This window comes from Carettochelys insculpta, chromosome 1 (assembly GCF_033958435.1).
Source record: "Carettochelys insculpta isolate YL-2023 chromosome 1, ASM3395843v1, whole genome shotgun sequence".
NCBI classification, from domain to species: Eukaryota; Metazoa; Chordata; order Testudines; family Carettochelyidae; genus Carettochelys; species Carettochelys insculpta.
In genome coordinates this window covers 274,073,222-274,092,452 of record NC_134137.1, presented here as the reverse complement: position 1 = coordinate 274,092,452, position 19,231 = coordinate 274,073,222, and the positions used below count along the sequence as shown (strand labels likewise).

Sequence of the window (19,231 nt, the reverse complement as noted above, 5' to 3'; positions counted from 1 at the left end):
AGCCCTCAATCAGCTTTGTTAAACTAAAGCCTTTCAGCTACTCACTCCCCCTAGGCTAGGAGAGGTGGGCAGATCCCCTCCAAGCTCTTCCCTCCCTCCCTCCCACTCCTCTTGGGTCTCCAGAGACTTGTCTTTTGTTGTGAGGCCTGGCACTGATTTAGTCATAGGAGCTACCTGTCACACAGCTGCAATGACTTTTCCAATAGCTGAAGGAGAGCTGAGGGAAGCTCATGGAGAGCTGGACCAATTACTCTTAAAGGGGCCAGTCACCCTGTGACTACTCTGTATATCTGGGAGGTTGCTGCTCTCCCATTTCAATTACTTGACAACAAAGCTCCATAAGGAGGTGCATTCTATCAGGGCCTCCTCTGTGAGTGGATCATCCCTTTCTTGAGGGAACTGTCCTGGGCAATTTCTAAGGGCTCTGTGTGCTCTCTGCCTGCTGCCCAGGGGCTCAGAATCATCCTGGATGTCCCAACGTTTTTGTGCTGCTGAAGTGGCAACTCAATGCCCCCTTAAAGGGCTGGGTACAACATGGGGGTGTCTGCATGCAGAGTAAGATTGCTCCAGGGACTCACCTGCATCAATACAGAAGAACTGGGCAAAGACGAGGGAAAAGATTTGTTGATCATACCTGATAAATGTGTTGGAGAGATATATTTAACTTATTCACCCAACTCTCTCAAAATATGCCATGGATAATGCAATCCAGTTGTGACATTCTTTAAATGTACGTATCCAATGAAAATTATTTGACCGGCTCATTATAAAACTTCAGCAGAAAAGGCTCTGGCAGTGATAGGATGAGGTGATGTGTTTAAGGATTTAAATGTTAAAGGATTTAAGTGCTGTTGCTTGAAGCAAACCTTCTGACTTGAATTTCTTCTCACTGGTCCACCTACTTTGCTAGCGAGGAGGTAAAAACCAATTTGCCAAGATTTTCACTGATGGGTACATAAAGTTTGGCCCTTCGGTGCATATTTAGCCACCTAAATAAATGACTTGCTGAGCACATGGAAATTTCCAGTGAAGCCAAATGGAGCTGCTGTCCTCTCTGGACTTTTTCAGACCACAGCTGGAAGTTGCATACGGCAGCAATGGATAACTGCCTGGGAGTCGGTTCGCAGCTAAATAAGAATGCAAGAGCCACCTTTGAAAATCTCACCAGTCCTTTTGGAAAAACAAGTACTAATACTGAGAAGCGCTAACATCTGAATCATGTGTTGATATTCTTTTTAAATCAGGTTTAATATTGCCTTAAGGAAAAGCAACAATGATCATTTACAAAACTTTTCATCTGTGTTAGGGACCTGACATCAGCTGACAAGAAATACAAGGCTAAGTCTTTAGAAGCAGCCTTTTTTAAAGTTGTGAATATGTAGCAAGTGGTTGTTTCTGTACAAATGATCAGAGTGACCAGGGTAGGATTAAAACTAAGTGTTATTTGGAGATAAATTAGTAATTTGCAGGTTATTTTTTAGTTTAAGGGACAGATGATGCTGGGCAGGAAAAATACAAATGGAAATGGTGCAGCAGAAATGTAGCGCTTTAAAGACTGAAGAAGTGGGTCTGTCCCACGAAAGCTCATCACTGAATAAATCATTTTGTTAGTCTTTAAAGTGCTACATTTCTGTGGCCTTATTTTGGCTAACATGACTACCTCTCTGTTACTGTTCAAAATGAAAATGGTGTAAGCTTCCAACCCACAGCTTTGTCATTGTCATCTGAATTCCATCTTTCAGTATCCTCTTCCACCTCACTGTTGGCCTCCCCACACCAGTTCTGGCACAGCACTTCAGTTTTCTGCGTGGCTATGCAGATACTGCCAATTGTGCAATTATATTCAACTATGCAGGTGGTTTTGTAATGCCAGTGTTAAAAAATAGGCATAAAGGACACAGACTGGAGACTACTAAATAACTTTTGTCTATGGCACAAGCGTGTGTGGTTGTCATGATTGTGGGTCTTAGTTTCACTTGAATTACATACAGCCCACAAGCTGGGTTGAATGAAGAATTTAACCAGGGAGAAACCTTTAGCCCACCTATGCCACAAGTCTCAAAGTACAATAAATACCACAGCCAAAGAACCAATGGAGTCAGAGTTTCAGAGAATGCAGCCCAACCTCATCTAAACCCAAGCACAATTCAGTATTCTTCTCTCATGCTGGCTATGTCCACACCAGCCCCAGAACTTCGAAAGGGGCACGATAATGACCCTAATGGAAAGATACTAATGAGGCGCTGCCATGTGATTATAGGAATAAGGAGATAGGTCCTTTCGAAAAGGACCCCATGTAGATGAGCCGTGTGCGAACGAAAGTGGTACTGTTGAAGTGCCGTGGAGCCATTATGCTAATGAGGTGCTGCATATCCATGGCAGCGCCTCATTAGCATCTTTCAGTTAGGTGCATCATCATGCCCCTTTCTAAGTTCTGGGGCTAGTGTAGACATAGCCACTGCATGGCATACATTCAGTTCTCAGCATGGGTAATGTTCCGTGAGTGCCTTAGTTACATTGATGTGTTTCAGCTAAACGTGTTAGGCCCAGCTGGCTCTTTTAAGACAGCAGAAGGCACAACCTGATCACCCTCCATGAAACCCAGCGTAAGTGCTGCTTAGAGAAAACAATTTCAGGGGAAAAAATGACTAAAGAGTAGGTTTGTCACATTTTTAATCTAGTGGACATGTCAATGGCTCTGAAGGGCCCAATTGAACTCTGAGTAAAAACTGCAGGTGACGTTAATGGGTGTTGGACCAGGCCCTAACCGAATATGATTTCGAGGATTTTACACATTTCCCTTTTAAATTAAGAGGTAAACGGCAGAGCACCTTGAAGCCAATGGTAACTGGATCGGCAATAGTATTCAGACAATAGCTACCTGCAGTTGCCAAACTTTGAACTGACAATGGCAGGTAGATTGGGAACTTTCATCAAAAGCGCTTGGTAACAGCCAGTATGGTCTTTGGCTATTCCTCGTTTAATGAGCTCAGTAAGCTGCACCAGCACTGTTTCTGGCTCTGCCTACATTTCCCTCTTCACCAGTCCACCGGGGGAGAAAAAAAAGAGCCCCCTCCTGGACAGAGCAGGAGCTGTGGGACCTCGTCGGCCTCTGGAAGGATGAGTTGGTCCTGCACAAGATGGGGGTGAAGCAACGCAATGCCACTGCCTTCGGCTGCCTGGCACAGGGCCTCCACACCAGGGGCCACCCAGAGGGTACCGCAGAGCAGGTATGCTCCAGGGTAAAGGAGCTGCAGCAAGGCTATGCCCTGGGCAGCTCCAGCCACATGCCCCTTTCTCCTGGAGCTCTGGGGTATTGTGGGGCCCCAGGACAGCTCCCCACACCTGTCGTTCCTGGACACATCCAGCGAGGAGCTGCAGCAGGAGGAGGAGGAGGAGCAGCCTGGACCAGGGACCCGGGAGGGTGAGGGGACCACGGAGTGGTTGAAGGAGGAGGGGGACCTCACCATCGTCATCCCCTCCTGCTCCTCCAGCTGGGCGACCAGGAGCCAGACATCCCTGGACGTCACTGAGGGACTCTTGGATACATACAGGGAGGGGCGCACACCTACTCCGCAGGGTGGGGGCGACGCAACAGCTAGTCACCCGCACACAGGACCGGTGGTCCCAGGCCGTACACAGGCCACCTCCCACATGGGATGCAGCACCCCGTGGTGGCCCACCAGCGATGCCCAGCACTCGCCTTCAGTGGACAGCGCCGCAACCAGCACAGGGGCAGCGGCTGGTCGGTGCTGGACAGCGCCTGGGGCCTGCACACCTCAGGATGGGAAGGGCCACTGCAGTGCATGAGAGACCCCTGGATGCACTCCCAGGCCAGGAGGCCCAGCCCATGGGGGGTGGGGCGGGTCGGTGCCCCTTGGGGGGGTCAGTGTCCTTTGAGGGGGCAGAGGCCCCATGGGTGGGCTCGGGCGGGTGGGCCACAGCCAGGTCCCCTCCGTTCAGGGCACATTACCGACATGCTGTCCTCCTCTCCACACAGCCGCACCATCTGTGGGCCTGGAGAGCCCTGTACTGTCCCTTGTCCCCCAGAGCCGCCCCGCAGCCCTTGGAGGCGCCCGGACGCCTCCCCAGGCAGCGCGGCCTCGGGGCCATGGCTGGAGGGCCCCCCGCCGGGCCAAGGAGGACCCAGCCAGCCAGTGCCAGGCCGAGGCGGCCGAGAAGCACCTGAGGCTCACCCGGGCCAACATGGAGTAGAGAAGGGCAGCCTGGGAGACGCTGCTGACCACCCTGGAGGACACTGGCCACACCCTCTGGGACCACACAGACACCATTGCCTGCCTCCTGGCCCCCCAGCAGTTCCCCCAGCTAAGCCTGCCCCTCCACCCCCACTGAGCCTGCCCCTCCACCCCCACTGAGCCTGCCCCTCCACCCCCACCAGGCCCACTTGCCGGCAATACCTGCCGGTGCTACCTGCACCCTCCCCTCCCCGATGGGGACCCCGCAACCCGGGGAAGCAGAGGCTCCAGGGGCTGATGGAGCTCGCAACCCACCACCCCTGCCCCGGAATGAGTGCCTTGCCCCCCTCCAAGTTAGGTTCCCCCCATCCCCCTCCAAGTTATGTTCCCACCCCCTGTACATAGTTAACGAGAATAGTGTAGATAAATGTTTATTTTATTGTTCACCACTCCGTGCTGTGCGGGTGTGGTGCTGGTGGGGGTGGCGGGGACGGTGGGTAGCAGATGTGTGTGGGATGTGGGTGTGCATGTGGGTCAGAGGTGGTCATCAGCAAAGGCCTGCCTGAGGGCCTCCCGGATGCGGTGGCAATCCCGGTGGGCCTGGTGGATGGGGGTGGTGCCTGGCTGCTCATAGCCGGCGCCGGCTGGAGGGCCCCCCTGGGGACACAGGCGTCCCCCTTTCCCTCCACAACATTGTGGAGGATGCAACAGGCTCTCACCACCTGGAGCATGTTGAGGACCCTGACCTCCAGTTGCGTGAGGAGGCACCTCCACCACCCCTTTAGGCACCCGAAGGCCTGCTCCATAACGTTGCGGGCATGGTTGAGGCGCTCATTGAATGCCTCCCAGGTGGGGTTGAGGTGTCCCATGTACAGCCTCATGAGCCATGGCTGCAGGGGGTACGCCGCATCTGCCACCATGCAGAGCGGCATGGTGACGTCCTCCGCCACCAGGATCTCACGCTGGGGGCGAAAGTGTCGGCGCCCATGTGCCGACAGAGGCCAGAGTTCCGGAAGACCCAGGCATTGTGGGTGCAGCCGGACCAGCCCACATAGATGTCAGTGGACCAGCCCCTCGCATCCACCAGGGCCTGGAGCACCACCGAATGGCAGCCCTTCCTGTTGACATACCGGCCAGCGCTGTGTGGTAGGGTGCAGGTGGGGATGTGTGTGCCATCCAAAGCACTGATGCAGTTCGGAAAGCCCAAGTCCTGGAAGCTGGTGACGGTGTTGTCCACATCCCCCAGGCAGATGGCCTTATGGAGCAGCATTGCATTGATGGCTCTGACGACCTGTAGGGGGGAAGGGGGGCACATGCTTTAGTGTGGGCGTGGCAGCCATCTCCCTCCGCCTCGGGCCCATTCTGCCCCTCTCCCTTCCAACCCCCTGCCCCCCACCCATCCGGCCCCTGCCCCATCCAGCCCCTTGCAGCGGAGGGTTCCCCTTGCCCCAGCCCCCCACCCACCCGGCCCCACCTTACCTCCCTCGGTACAGCCCTGACGGTGGCCTTGCCCACCCCGAACTGCTGTCGCATGGAGCGATAGGAGTCCGGGGTGGCCAGCTTCCAGATGGCGATCGCAACCCATTTCTCCAGCGTGAGGGCTGGCCAAATGCAGGTGTCCTGGTGCTGGAGTGCGGGGGCGAGCCAGTGGCAGATCTCGTTGAAGGTCTGCCTCGACATAAGGGAGTTCCGCAGCCACTGTCGCCCCACTCCCCCAGCACCACGTGTTCCCACCAGTCAGTGCTGCTGGGGTGGGTCCAGAGGCGTCGGGGCACCCGAGGGGGCGCCCAGCGGTACCCCGGGTGGGGGAGCCCCATGGCCCCAGGGGGACCACGCAGCCACCCGATGAACTCAGGTGCAGCTGTGAAGATGATGCACAGCACTGCCAGCAGGGCATCCATGATGAGGGTGTCCTCCTGTAGGAGCTGTTGCTGGGCCTCCATCGTGGGCACAGGCGGGCTCTGCCATGCTGGGACAGGCTGGGCAGCTCTCGACTTGTGTGGAGGGGAGGGTGGAGGGAGGGGCCCTTTAAAGGGAGCAGCTGGCTGTGGCCCCGGAAGGGCTTGTCGGCCACGGGACCCCTTCTGCGGTGTTTTCTGCCTCCCTTCTTTCAAAAGAGGGCTTGGAGCTGTGTGGACGCTCTCTTTTGAAAGAGCAGATCGAAATGCCAATCCAAAAATGGCTGCGGGTGCGCCCTTTCGACAGCCAATATTTTGACCACTGAACTTCAATTTTTGCCCTTTTGAAAGGGTGCTCACGTGTAGACCCAGCTAGAGTGATCATAGATCAGTCACTTGAGTGGAACTCCCCCATGTGCATAACCTTCATAGACTTCCAAACAGCCTTTGACAGCATTGATAAAGACACTTTGTGGAAATTGCTACAACACCATGGCAACCCATCCAAAAGTATTAACCTGATCCGTTCAACCAATGAACACATGACATGCCAAATTGTTCACAATGGTGATTTGACAGAATCCTTCAGCGTATTGTCAGGAGTGCAATAAGGGTGCCTATTGTCACCTTTCCTGTCCTTGATCACAGTGGACTGAATTATGAGCAAGACGACAAATGGCCATCAACAGGGCATTCAGTGGACACTTTTCAAACAGCTGGAGGACATTGATTTTGCTTGCGTTGCCCTCATTTCACACCAAGATGAAAGCATGGAAGAAAAGGTCGCAACACTAGGCAAAACTGTCTCAATGCCTGGACTGAGAATTAACAAGGGAAAGATCAAGACAATGATGATCAACCAGGCCAACAACAACCCCATCACAATGGGAGGGGATGACCTAGAAGATGTGGAGCAATTCACCTACTTGGGGAGTATTATGGGCAGAGATGGAGTGACAGACAAGTATATCAGTGTCAGGATAGGCAAAGCAACATCTGCATTCACGACTCTTCTTCCCATATAGAATTCACAAATAATATTGTGAAGACAAACCTGTGGCTCTTCAACACAAATGTGATGTGTTGTATGGATGTGAGACCTGGAGCGCTAAAAAGTCTTCAAATCGCAAGCTACAGGCATTCCTAAACAGATGCCTGAGGTACATCCTTCACATCAAATGGCAAGACTTTGTCACAAATGAGGAGCTTTGGAACAGAGCAGGACAAGAAATCAAGAGAAGAAAGTGGGGATGGCTAAGGCACACTCTCAGAAAACCATTATCCAGCTCAGTCCATCAAGCTGTCACATGGAACCCACAAAGAGAAAGCAAATGATGAAGATCTCGGACAACATGGAGAAGATCTACTGAGAACGAAGGTCAACAACTGGGGTACTCCTGGAGCCAGCTGGAAGTTTTGTCTCAAGATAGAATGAAGTGGAGAAGACTTGTAGATGACCTATGTGCCACTCGGAGTACCAGGGTGTAAGTCAAGTCAATAAACAACAGGACATGAGTGGAATATAAATATTTGTTCAATTTATTACATTCTTTAAGATTTTTTTTTCAAAGATTTCATAATAAAGTGTATGTTTAATTTTATATGAATTCAAAGGACTTTGTTTTGGCCTTTAATGTAGGCTTATATGATATCTTCATAAATTATATGCTTCGTTCCCCATGCACAGCCCCCCCCTCCACCCCCCCGCATAAAAACATTATCAGAGAGAAAAATCTGGAGACAGTTAATGTTTTCACAGTTCAGTTGTCTTATTTAAAATATAAATATCAGCAGCTTTGAAAGTGTACATAAAAGTTATTATTTAGTACTGTACATTAATTATCTGAAGGATTAATAATCTATGGCCCACTCCAGCAAATGCTCCAGTACACCTGGAACTTAACCATACACCTAAGTATCTGTCTTCAGGGAGGTGACACATAAATAGTTCCCCATGTGCTTAACATATTTGATTTCAAAAGCCTACCTAGTGTGAAGCTGTACTCACTGTATTTTCTGAAGTCTTATATATGTGGGACTCACAATGCATTAGGAACACAAATACTTCTAATTTTAGTGAAAAGTTGGCATCTAATTTTTCATCCTTACAATTTAAAAAATTGCCCATATATGGTATGTTTTTTCTGGGGGGAAAAAATCTACATTTTTCTGAAAGGATCTAATACATTACTCAAAACTCAGAAGACTGAAATAAATGACGCAGAAATTTGTGATCAAAGTGGCCTTTTCTGGTCTTAAACATGTATATCTTGTTTAGCTATTGTTTCCTCATTCAGGAGTACATCAAAAGGGGCAGCACTTCATGCAAACATTCCATTTGCTGTAGTGAACTGGCCAGAAGAAAAACACAAATAATTTTTATAGGATAGAAAGCATTAAAAGAAAATCTTTCCATTAAGTATAAGTGTTTATAAAAAATAATTTACAACACTATTAAGAAGCTTCTCAACAGAAAATGGGGATATTCTCCCTGTGCAGAAGCCCAGTGCACCACTTTAACAGTCTCTGTTTTAAAAAATATAATTTTCTTCATTGGCTATAAACAACGCACATAAGGAAATTAGACAGTTTTAGGCCTGGTCTATACAGGAAAAATTGATGGGGTTTGTTTTTTACTTTTTATTTGCTCTAACTATACAAATATGGCTAATTTGGAAGAGCACATTCACAGTGCCTTGCGTAACGTGGCTTAAGCCAGTGTTTCTCAACCAGTTGTAGGTGTACCCCCAAGGAGACTCAAAGGTCTTCCAGGGGCACATCAACTGATCTAGATAGTTGCTTAGTTATACAACAGGGTACATAAAAACACTAGTACAGTCAGTACAGTCTAAACGTTTGTTTAGACAGTGACTCATTTCAACTGCTTCATATGCCTTACGCTGAAATGTAAGTACAATATTTCTATTCCAATTCATTTATCTGACAATAAGATGGCAGAAAGTCAGCAGGCTTTCAGCCGTAGTCTTCTGTGATGTTTTTGCATGTTTTTGTAATTAGTTTTTAAGTGAGGAGTAACTTAGTAGTAGGCATCCTTCAGTGGTATGCAAAACAAATCTCACTCCCAAAAAGGGTCCAGTAATCTTGAAAGGGTGAGTGGCACTTGTTTCAAGACCTCAGATTATTTTAGGATCATGTTTCTGAACTGGTGGTACATGAGAGATATCTAAAGGTACTTACAACTTTTTTTTTTTTTGAAAAAGGGGTATCTTATTCAAAAAAAAAAAAAAAGGTTGAGAAACACTGGCTTAAGCAACTTCCTTTGTGAATCACAATGTCCACGCAGCACTGTGGCTTTTGAAATAAGCACACAGGTGTTCCCAGGGTCCAGTGTTTTGCTGCGAGGCTCAGTACACTGTGAGTTCATTGGTTTGGATTTTGGCATACCAAGCCAGATTCTACTGGAATACTGGAATGTGGGGGTCAAACTCCTGTGATTCTTTCCACTGTATCCTATCACTTGCCTGCTTTTCACTAGCCAAAACCATTTTCAAATGGTTTCAGTTTTAAACCAGTTTTCAAACATGTCCTGGTAGCATTAAACAGAGATCGTAGGTTTGTAATCCTGCCACTGCTCCTTGGGTTTAGTGCCACATTGGCTTGTGTCCTTGGAATACCCCTTCTCCTGCGCTTGCTCTGCTAGTTGCTGGTAAATCTTGGCATTCTAAGGACTTCTGGAAAGGTGAGATTGAACGTGCCCTTTGCCCTAGATGGCTAAAAATTCCTTAGCCACCTGATGCAACCACACGGGGGTGCAATGAACTCATGGTTTGTGAACTTGCCATGAGCTGGAGAGACATATGCTTGTGCATCTGCTTGTATTTAAACAGAGATAGGGACACCCAGGGTACGTCTACAGTTACAGGGGGATCAACCCAGTTAGGGTTGATTTTTTGGGGTTTGATTTTGCATGCCTAGTGGGGATGCACAAAATCGAACTATCAGGACTCAAGAATTGACCCCTGCACTCCTCACTATCACAAGGTTCTCTCATTGATCTCCCTGAGTGAAGACAGCCAGATAAATCAATCCTAGATAAGTTGATTCCAGCTATGCAAATATTGTAGCTGGAATTGCGTATCTAGGATTAACTGTCACGTCTAGTGTAGACCTGCCCCCAGGTAAGAAGTAGTCAGTGCTTAAAGTGATCTGAAAAATGTGTGTGTGTGTGTGTGTGTGAGAAGGAGTCATACTATTGGAATTTCAACTTTGGTAAAGAGAGAGAGAGAGAGAGAGAGAGGGAGAGAGAAAGAGAGAGAGAGTGTGTGTGTGTGTGTGTGTGTGTGTGTGTGAGAGAGATAATATTGGAATTCCAACTGTGGTAAAATGGTGCTCCTCAGCAACCAAGGTCAGTTTTTAAGTTTTCCTTTCTAGTCCCGCCACCCAGGGTCTGCAACCCCTTAACCTACCATGTTCCCTCTCACACACTCTAAATACTGGATTCAGTGGTGGCTAGTGCAGTGCAAATAAGTGATTTTTTAGTGTGGCAACTGAACCATAAAGTCAGGAGAAAAAAGATTTCAGATTGAATGAAATGTTTTGTTTCAGGATGTGCCCTGGGTTTTTTGACAACAATTTCAAATAAGAGTGAGGTGAGAGTCAAAATGCAAAAATCATTTTGAATGAAGAAATTGAACCATCTCATTCAGAACATGTTGAATCAAAGTGTTTTGATTATTTCAGATTTTTTTCTCTTCTCAACTAAAGCAATTCAGTGAATTCAGCATGAATTAGTAAAATGTTTCAGCTGATGCAAATCCGCATTTTTCAACTAAAAGAGAAGTTTTTGTCAAGAAATTTCACCTTGCTCTAGTGGTGAGCGCATGCAGGAGACAAGCTAATTCAGATATGCACTGTAGGATAGCAGTGGGAGGACTCCCTGGTGTGCCACAGTTCTTTCAAAATCAGGATATGTTCACACCAACCTTATGGTGGCATAACACACTCCACAACAGAATTGTACCACCACCTAAGTGAGTTGATTACAAAGGGATAAGACGCAAGATAATGTCCCAAAAATCATTTGAATCTGGGTGGAAGGCAGCTTAAGTCAAGTACCATGAAAATATTTTTTCCCATATAGACAAGGCCATACTGAGACAAACATTTTCTTCTCTGAAAGGCTAGTTAAAGGGGCAACCATGGTAACAAGTATCCCTCTCTAGAATAAGCAACTATGAGGGACTAATTTTGGTTTTAGGATTTTTGGAAGCTATCCTGGATATTGCTAATTATGGCTAAATGTATGTGCCAGACTATTTTGTGACTCAGAATACTACGTGAGGTATAAGCTCACTCCCTTATACTCCTACTTTACCTGCAGCTTTACTGTGATCTGCTGATACGCAGGCTCACTGAGAAAGAGAAACCCATCACACTGTGTCATAACGCAGTACATGGGGATACCTTAGAACCATCAGTACTTGTGGTAAGACATTTAAGTTAGGAAGCTCTTCATTTAGGTGAAAAGGGTTATTCTCAAACTGCGCCAGCAATTCTTCTATCGCTGCCCACCAGAAAACACTGGGTTTAGGCTGCGACTTCATGGAAGCATCTTGTAGTTGCCTTGCCATGCAGCAGCTTGATGTTAAATACTCCCACTGTTTTGCCGATTGCCATTCAATCATCACAAGGGACTAACAAATACCAGTGTGCTTTTCTCACCCAGTTAAGACAATGTTTTGGGCAAGGGGGTGCCCACTGGTGCCGAGGAGGACAATGACAGCTTGTTGGGAGATGTTTTCTTCTGCCCTGCACAAGTCAGCCTTGGTGATGAAAGTCAGTCTCTGGCAAATGCAGCAACAATGGGGGTGATTAACCTCAGCAGCCCGACTGAAGAATATTTCCACCAGAACGCTTAGTCACCGACAGTGTGGTGAATATCTAGAGGAAGAAAGAACGAACATTTTCAGTATCCTGAAATGCATTACCAGGAGGACAGCACTCAGAACCAATGCTACAACCACCCCATTTCTTGTTCAGAGCAGCACAGATTGAATCTCTCTAGTCCAGGAATCTCTGGTCTGGATGGACCACAGATGTTCCTGGACCAGAGAGCCCCAGTGGCTGGGAGCCGGGGGCTAGCTGGGAGTTTGGCTGAGGCCAGGAAAAGCTGGGTCCAGTGGCTTGGGAGGCAGAGCAGGAACTGAGACAGGCTGGTGGCTGGGAGGCCAGTGGTCAGGAGCGGAGGCAATCCAGCTGCTGGAGTGAAGGACCAGCCAGGAGCAGAGCTGGGCAGGGGGAGCTGGGACTGACCTCCCCTGGTCCAGCAAACCCCCTTCTTCAGGACCAGTTAGATCCTCAAGGTGCCAGACCAGGGAAGTCCAACCTGTATTTTGTAATGGCAAAGATTCATTTTACATCCTCATTGGTACAAACATCCCTTGTCTTCAGCAGTTTTGTCAGGGTTTTTCTTTTTATGGTCAAGAAGAAATGACTGAGGGGAAGGCACGTGGTTTTGTACCACTTTTACCTTATAAGTTAAAGTATCATGTTCAGATGCCAACGCTTCATCAGGTGGGTCTTTGCCCACGAAAGCTTATGCTCCAAAATATCTGTTAGCCTATAAGGCGCCACAAGACTTCTTGTTGTTCTCAAACCTCTTTCTTGTATGTCTCACTCACACACACTTCTTGTCTGTCTTATTTATACAATTATAAACTCTGTGGGACAGGGATTATCTCCTGCTATGTGTTTATACTGTGTCTAGCACATTGGGTCTCCTATATGCTACAGTAATACAAATAAAATAGTAATAATTGAATTCAGTGGAGATACACAGAACATTTCAAGCTCTTTTTAATCATAACTTTGACTGAAAAAGTTCAAACACTACCAGAATAAAATGAAAAAAAAAATTCATGAGCAAAACACTTCCAATGTAGTCATCTTAGGTACAAGCAACTCTATCATGATGCTGAAGAAATAACAAGTAGTCCTGTGGAAGTGGGAAATCTCATGACCTAACAAATTTGTTAGTCTGTGAGGTACCACAGGACAACTTGTTATTTGTGAAGCTACAGACTAACACGGCTACTCCTCTGAGGCTGTGATTCTGAAGAAAAATATTCTCAATGAACTTTGTAAAGATTTTCTTTTCCCCACAGAGAGCAGGCAAGAAAACTTTGTAGTCTAAAAAGTGAAGACTGTTGGCGCTTTCCTGATGCATTAAAAATTAAGATATTCAACAGAAGTTTTGTAAAATGAACAAATACTGAAATTCTAAAAGAAAAATAAGTTGCATGAAACCCAACATGTTAACTTAGTTAGTAGTTGAAGTTTACTACACAACTAATGGTGTTGTTTTGCACACATATAATCCAGCAAGGATTACAGGAAATCAAAACCACTTCTGTCTAAATGGTTCAAAGCTACAGTAATTAGCTGGCATCAAAGTAATCTCTGAGGAAGAATAAAACTGAGAACAGAACAGAGTATCTGCACATTTCAGCCATGCAAATAAGATTTAAATGTCTGCAGTTAGAGATCTGAAAGCTTTAAAATTCATGAAATTGAATCCTTGCTGTACACAGACTGGTAACAGGGCTTTGGAGAACAGCATAAATGAATGATGCATAACTTCCTCTTTCAATGAGCAAATGAGACACTACACGTCACTAAGGGATTCAGATAAACACAAGAAACTACCTTAGTGTACACTGAAAAGAAAGGACATATTTAAACTAAGAGACTGAGTTTGAAACAGGGCTTCTAAATATGCAATGCAATATATGTGCCTCTTCTTTTTCATTTCAAGTGGACTTTGATTGTGCTGCATTGTTGAAGCCACTTTGAAATGAAAATAAAGATTAAAATTTGTTAGCTTTCGCTTTTCCCTCCTTGGTTTTGACCCCAACTTCTGGCCACCTTTGGCTGCTGTGTGTCTCTGCATAGCTTCTTGACTCCAGCAAACCCACTGGGATTTATCTGAGAGTTACTGGAAACAAGATTTTTCAGCTGAGAGCTTGTTAGCTGTTCAAGTGAAGACAAGGCTAGGGATGCAATAAATAGAAAGTGCTCATTAGTGATCCAGCTGAGTCATGCTAGCTTTTAAAGGAAGAGGTGCCTGAATTATAAATACCAAAGTTTCAATCACTATAATTGTCTTCCTTTAAAAAAAACAAAAACAAAACAAAACAAAAAAAAACACCTCTCATTAAGGTCACCTGTACTCATGCTGAATAGCACTTGATTCTGCAAACAGTCTTATTGATTTCAAAAGCCTGTTTTGTAAAGAAAGTAACTGTAGCAAAATCTAGCTCTAATTTATAAAAGCAAATAAATTAGGGACCAATCCTTCCACCGTTACACATGCTGCATAGCAGTGTATTTGTCAGAAGACTGAAATGGGGTACTACTGGAAGTCACTGAGGCTAAGGCTGCATGATAATTGCTGTTTTGGGATACAAATATATCCCAAAGTAGCAACTCTGCAGCTAAACAGTGCTAGAGGGCTATTTCAAGTGTGGTATTCCAGTTCCAGTACCCCTTGTCATACAACACGTAGTGGAAACTTCAAAATTAATTAATTTGAAATAAATTATGCAATTTGCTTTGTGCACGTTGTGTCAGTTATCTCTAGCTCTGACTACAGTTTAGCCATTGCCTGAGGGTGGTAGGACCTGCCCCTAAATAAAGAAGTGATACACCTGTGCAGGAAAGTGATACTAAATTACCCTTCTTAAAGCACATTTATAAATGTGTAGCACAGAAAGCATAATGAGGTCGTTCATCACTCTAACAGTCCCAGTGTACTCAGTATCTATGAAATGCCAATACTTTTTTTTTTGGTTCACTAAGATGAGAGCAAGTAAGAGGAGCAAAACCATTTTGAATGCTGGCACTACAAAATTATCAACAAACCTCTGGGGCTTTTAATTTCTATGTTCCTCCACAGACGATACTCTCCCCCACTCCTACCCAAATAAACATGATTAGATGAAATTAGTGCACTAAATTATACCTAATCATTCTATTAATTTTCCATTTTAGCAGCTCAGATGTCCAAAATAAATTATGATTATCATTCTGTCTTCACACTACATATGCTAATACTCCATTTGAATTCACAGGTGTTAAAACTCCCATTCAACTATCTACCAGGCAAAGGCTGCTGATGAAATGACAACTTGTTTTCCTTTCTTTGAGGGTTTTTAAGAGTCCCTTTATAACATGATGTTACAGGGAAAGGTAAAACCTTTGCTGTGGATGCTCTGAAAGGACTCGGGTACGTGCCAATCTGTTACAGTCACAAAGGCTGTCATCTCACCTACCTTGCATTATGTTGTGAACGCAACATAAAAATTGCACAGACAAATTAATGTGACTACTTTTGCAGGCATCTGGTATTCTACAGTATTACAGCTTGTAGCTAAAATATGTGCATAAGGACACAGATTCAGTAGAAGACTGCTGACAGATTTAAGAGTTCAGATGGGTCAGGGCATGTCTACAGCATACATGTCTACCATACCTAATTCCAATGCATTCACATCCCTTCTGTAATGTGGGGCCCCAAATTGGATGCAGTATTCTAGATGTGGCCTCACTAGTGCCAAATAAAAGGAAATGATCACTTCCCTACATCTGTTGGAAATGCTCCTACTAATGCACGCCAACATGCCATTGGCCTTTCTTGGCTACAAGGACACACTGTTGACTCATATCCAGCTTCTCATTTACTGTAAAGCCTAGGACCTGTTCTGCAGAACAGCCGGTCCCCAGCCTGTAACAGTGCTTTGGATTCTTCTATCCCAAGCGCAGCACTCTGCGCTTCTCGTTGGTAAACTTAATCAGATTTCTTTTGGCCAAATCCTCCAAATTTGTTTAGGTCACTCTGGACCCTATCCCTACCCTCCACCATATCTACCTCTCTCCCTAGCTTAGTGGCATCTGCGAACTTGCTGAGGGTACAATCCACCCCCTCATCCAGATCATTAATAAAGATGCTGAATAAAACCAGCCTCAGAGCCGACGCTAAGGGCACTCCATTTGATACCGACCACCAATCAGAGATCGAGCTGTTGATCACTACCCATGGAGCCCAGAGATCTAGCCAGCTTTCCATACCCCTTATAGTCAATTTATCTAATCCATACTGCTTTAACGTGCCGGCAAAAATACTCTGGTATTATCACATCCATTGCCTTTCCCATATCCACCGAGCCAACTATCTCATCACAGGAGGCAATCAGGTTGGGTGGATATGACTTGTCCTTGGTGAATCCATGTTGACTATTTTTATAAACTCTAATTATTCTAAGATTTCCAACATCTTTTCCTACCCTCCGCCCCCCAAAAAAAGGCTGAGACAGAGCTTCTCGGCTACAGCCAAAATATGCCTAGTACAAGCTAAGGATAAGGGTGGAAGTAGTTATAGGGAGGCTGATAGTTTAAGAGTAAACTTTTATCCCTAGTCCTGCTCAAGCTTGCTGTGGCCACATTTGGCCAAAACTTTGAAATGGCCACGCAAATAACTATTTTGAAGATTACTAATGAGGTGCTGAATTGAATATTCAGCACCTCATTAGCATTAGGACGCTTCTGGCCATGGCACTTCAAAAGCACCACTTTCGAACACTCGCAGCTTGGCACGGCTACACGGGGCTCCTTTTCGAAAGGACCCCGCACCTTTCAAAATCACCTCATTCCTCCCAGCAGAGGGGAATAAGGGGATTTCAAAAGGTGCGGGGTCCTTTTGAAAAGGACCCTCGTGTAGCCGCGCCAAGTCGCGAGCCTTCGAAAGTGGCGCTTTCGAAGCACTGCAGCTGGAAGAGTCCGAATGCTAATGAGGCGCTGAATATTCAATTCAGTGCCTCATTAATAATCTTCGAAATGGCTATTTGCATGGCCATTTCGAAGTTTTCGCCAAGTGTGGCCACAGCCTATGTAAGATTGGTCCCCGTGCTTAGTGTTCGACCATCTTACAGATGCTTTGATTTATGACAACTATTAACGTCCTCAAGGTAGAGGATCAGAAAGGGAGATGGTAGAGTACAGCAGGCATAGGAGCTGTTATACCATCCTTCTTTCCCCTAATCTGCTGGCAGCAAGAAGGAGTCCCCCTTTTGCTGGCTGTAGCAAAATGTCATAATCTGGGGTGATCCCCCAGGGCTGGATGCACTAGTTTTAGGATCACATTGTCTGGCACTGCAATGCAAAGAAACTGCACTGCATAAGAAAATCCAGCCTTATGTAATTTTTGTTCAGTGATACCACATAATAATTGACTGAAAACATGGACATCACATACACACCTCTGCGCAAACTGGATGAATTCCTATTGTGTTGTCCAGCTGCTCTTTTGTCAGTCCACATTTGATGGCTGCTGAAAACCCCTGAGTAACTTCTCCGGCATTTGGACCAAGCACATGGAAACCGATAACTCGCTCCTAAATAAAGCAAATCAGTTCAAATGGGCTTACACAATTAGTCTCGTCAGATAGTTTTACTGCCAGAGATCGTGTGTTTAACTTTGACTCCTTTGAGTTGTCCTGCTGACTTTAATGGAGTACTCACGAGAGTGAAGAGAAACATAGGTGCATATCAAGCATATTGCAATATCAGGGCCAAGGTTAAGCTGTCACTTACTGCATATTTCTTCTGAATCATCTCAATAAAAACTACATTTTACAAATTCACAGCTTAGCAGCAATTTAAGTAGCATTAAGAAGCAACAACATGAGAAATGCTTATAAATAATTCCATTTAGATTTTCTTATTGAATTGGAGTAATTGAAGGATTACCGAGGAGCAAATAATTCAGAGCCACGAATATATATTGTGTGCAAAACATCATATATGAAAACATTGACTCATGGATGTGATATCAGGTAACTAGCCTGAGCCATGCCATCCAGACCAGCGCGACGCCCTACTGGCCAGCACTGAAGAAGAGGTCTGAGCCCCACTGTCCGAGGCTGATGCCCAAGCCTTGCTGCTCCTTAGTCTCATGGGGGACTTGGCAGCTGCCCTGCTTGCTGTCCTGTGAGGGGACATACCGGCCCTGTGCTGGAATCGGAGGAATTAAAGCAATGCTATTGGCAGCAGAAGCCACAGCTCCTGACCTTGCTGGACATCCGCCAGCTGCTGCTGCACTATAAAGGGTACAGCCTTGCTCAGTATGGCCGGCTGCTGAGGGGGAACAATGCACCTTGCCAGCTCCACCTGAGGAGGAGCCATGATCCAAAGCACAGGCTGAGGCAATGCAGGGACACAGGCACCAGAGGGTGTCCCAGGAAGATTGCAGTTGCCACTTGAGGAGCCCAGAGACAAGGAGGACACCCCAACTTCAACTGCAGGAGTCACAGTAGGAAGTAGCCCAGGGAAGTAATCAGTGTCCAGCAGCAGTTGGTGCGTTGTGGGAGGATTCCCCAACGACTTAGTGGCAAACCCATTCACCACTATTAGGGCCCTGGACTCGGCTCTGGCGGAGCAGGGAGGAACCAGGTCCCCCTATCCTGCTGCTAATAAACTACCTCCCACTGGCTCCAGCCAGAGCTGCATTTAACTGAGGGCCTACCCCACCACAGCCTAGCCCAGGATGATGGGCCCCGCAATAGATCCCCTAACACTAGCCCTGCATACATTTCTGTGAATTTATTTTTATTGCCCGTGTCCTGTCTGTGACTTTAATAAAAATTAAAATCTTAGCCTTAATTATGACCGATATACAACATCGCTGTGGTGATTGCTGAAACAGACAAGGCGGATATTCACAAACTCTGCTTCTCTGACATATGTTAATCACCAAACAAAAAATATCTGGAAACACTGTAGTATATCTCCATACTGTACTACGAAGAGAACAACAAATCTGATTTGTAAGTATTTTGTATCCTGAGCTGGTGTAAATAGCCATAGCTCCATTGACTTTGATGGAGCTATGATTTATGCTTGCTATGATTCTCTATTTGTTTTCATGCTACAGCAGTCCTGTTGGGTGTCATAGTCTGCTTCTGCTAACTATCTGTGAGTTGAGTTCAAGATTATTTTTCGCCATTAGTGAACATTAGGACTGCTACTAACCTATGGGTTATTTCAAGGATAAGATTATGGATAAAACCTAAAGTATATCTATTTTCAATTTTCCTTTTTTATACGACATTAACAAGCATTTCG

General features: G+C 46.0%; 1 protein-coding gene across 2 annotated transcripts in view; it reads right to left on the bottom strand.

Annotated features, from left to right (window-relative positions):
* Positions 1-7,617: 7,617 nt before the first annotated feature.
* Positions 7,618-19,231, bottom strand: part of TXNRD1 (thioredoxin reductase 1) — a 73,699-nt gene continuing 62,085 nt past the window's right edge. The window contains exons 16-18 of one of the 2 annotated variants that reach the window (XR_012647293.1): positions 17,368-17,502; positions 11,777-11,995; positions 7,618-8,445 (exon numbers count right to left, since the gene is read on the bottom strand). Coding sequence is in view for 1 of the 2 variants with exons in the window: in XM_075007779.1 (XP_074863880.1) it covers positions 11,933-11,995; positions 17,368-17,502 (198 nt within the window). In the remaining variant the exon portion in view is untranslated. Of the gene's footprint in view, positions 11,996-17,367; positions 17,503-19,231 lie in introns of both variants that reach the window. The other variant, XM_075007779.1, reaches the window with a different exon arrangement.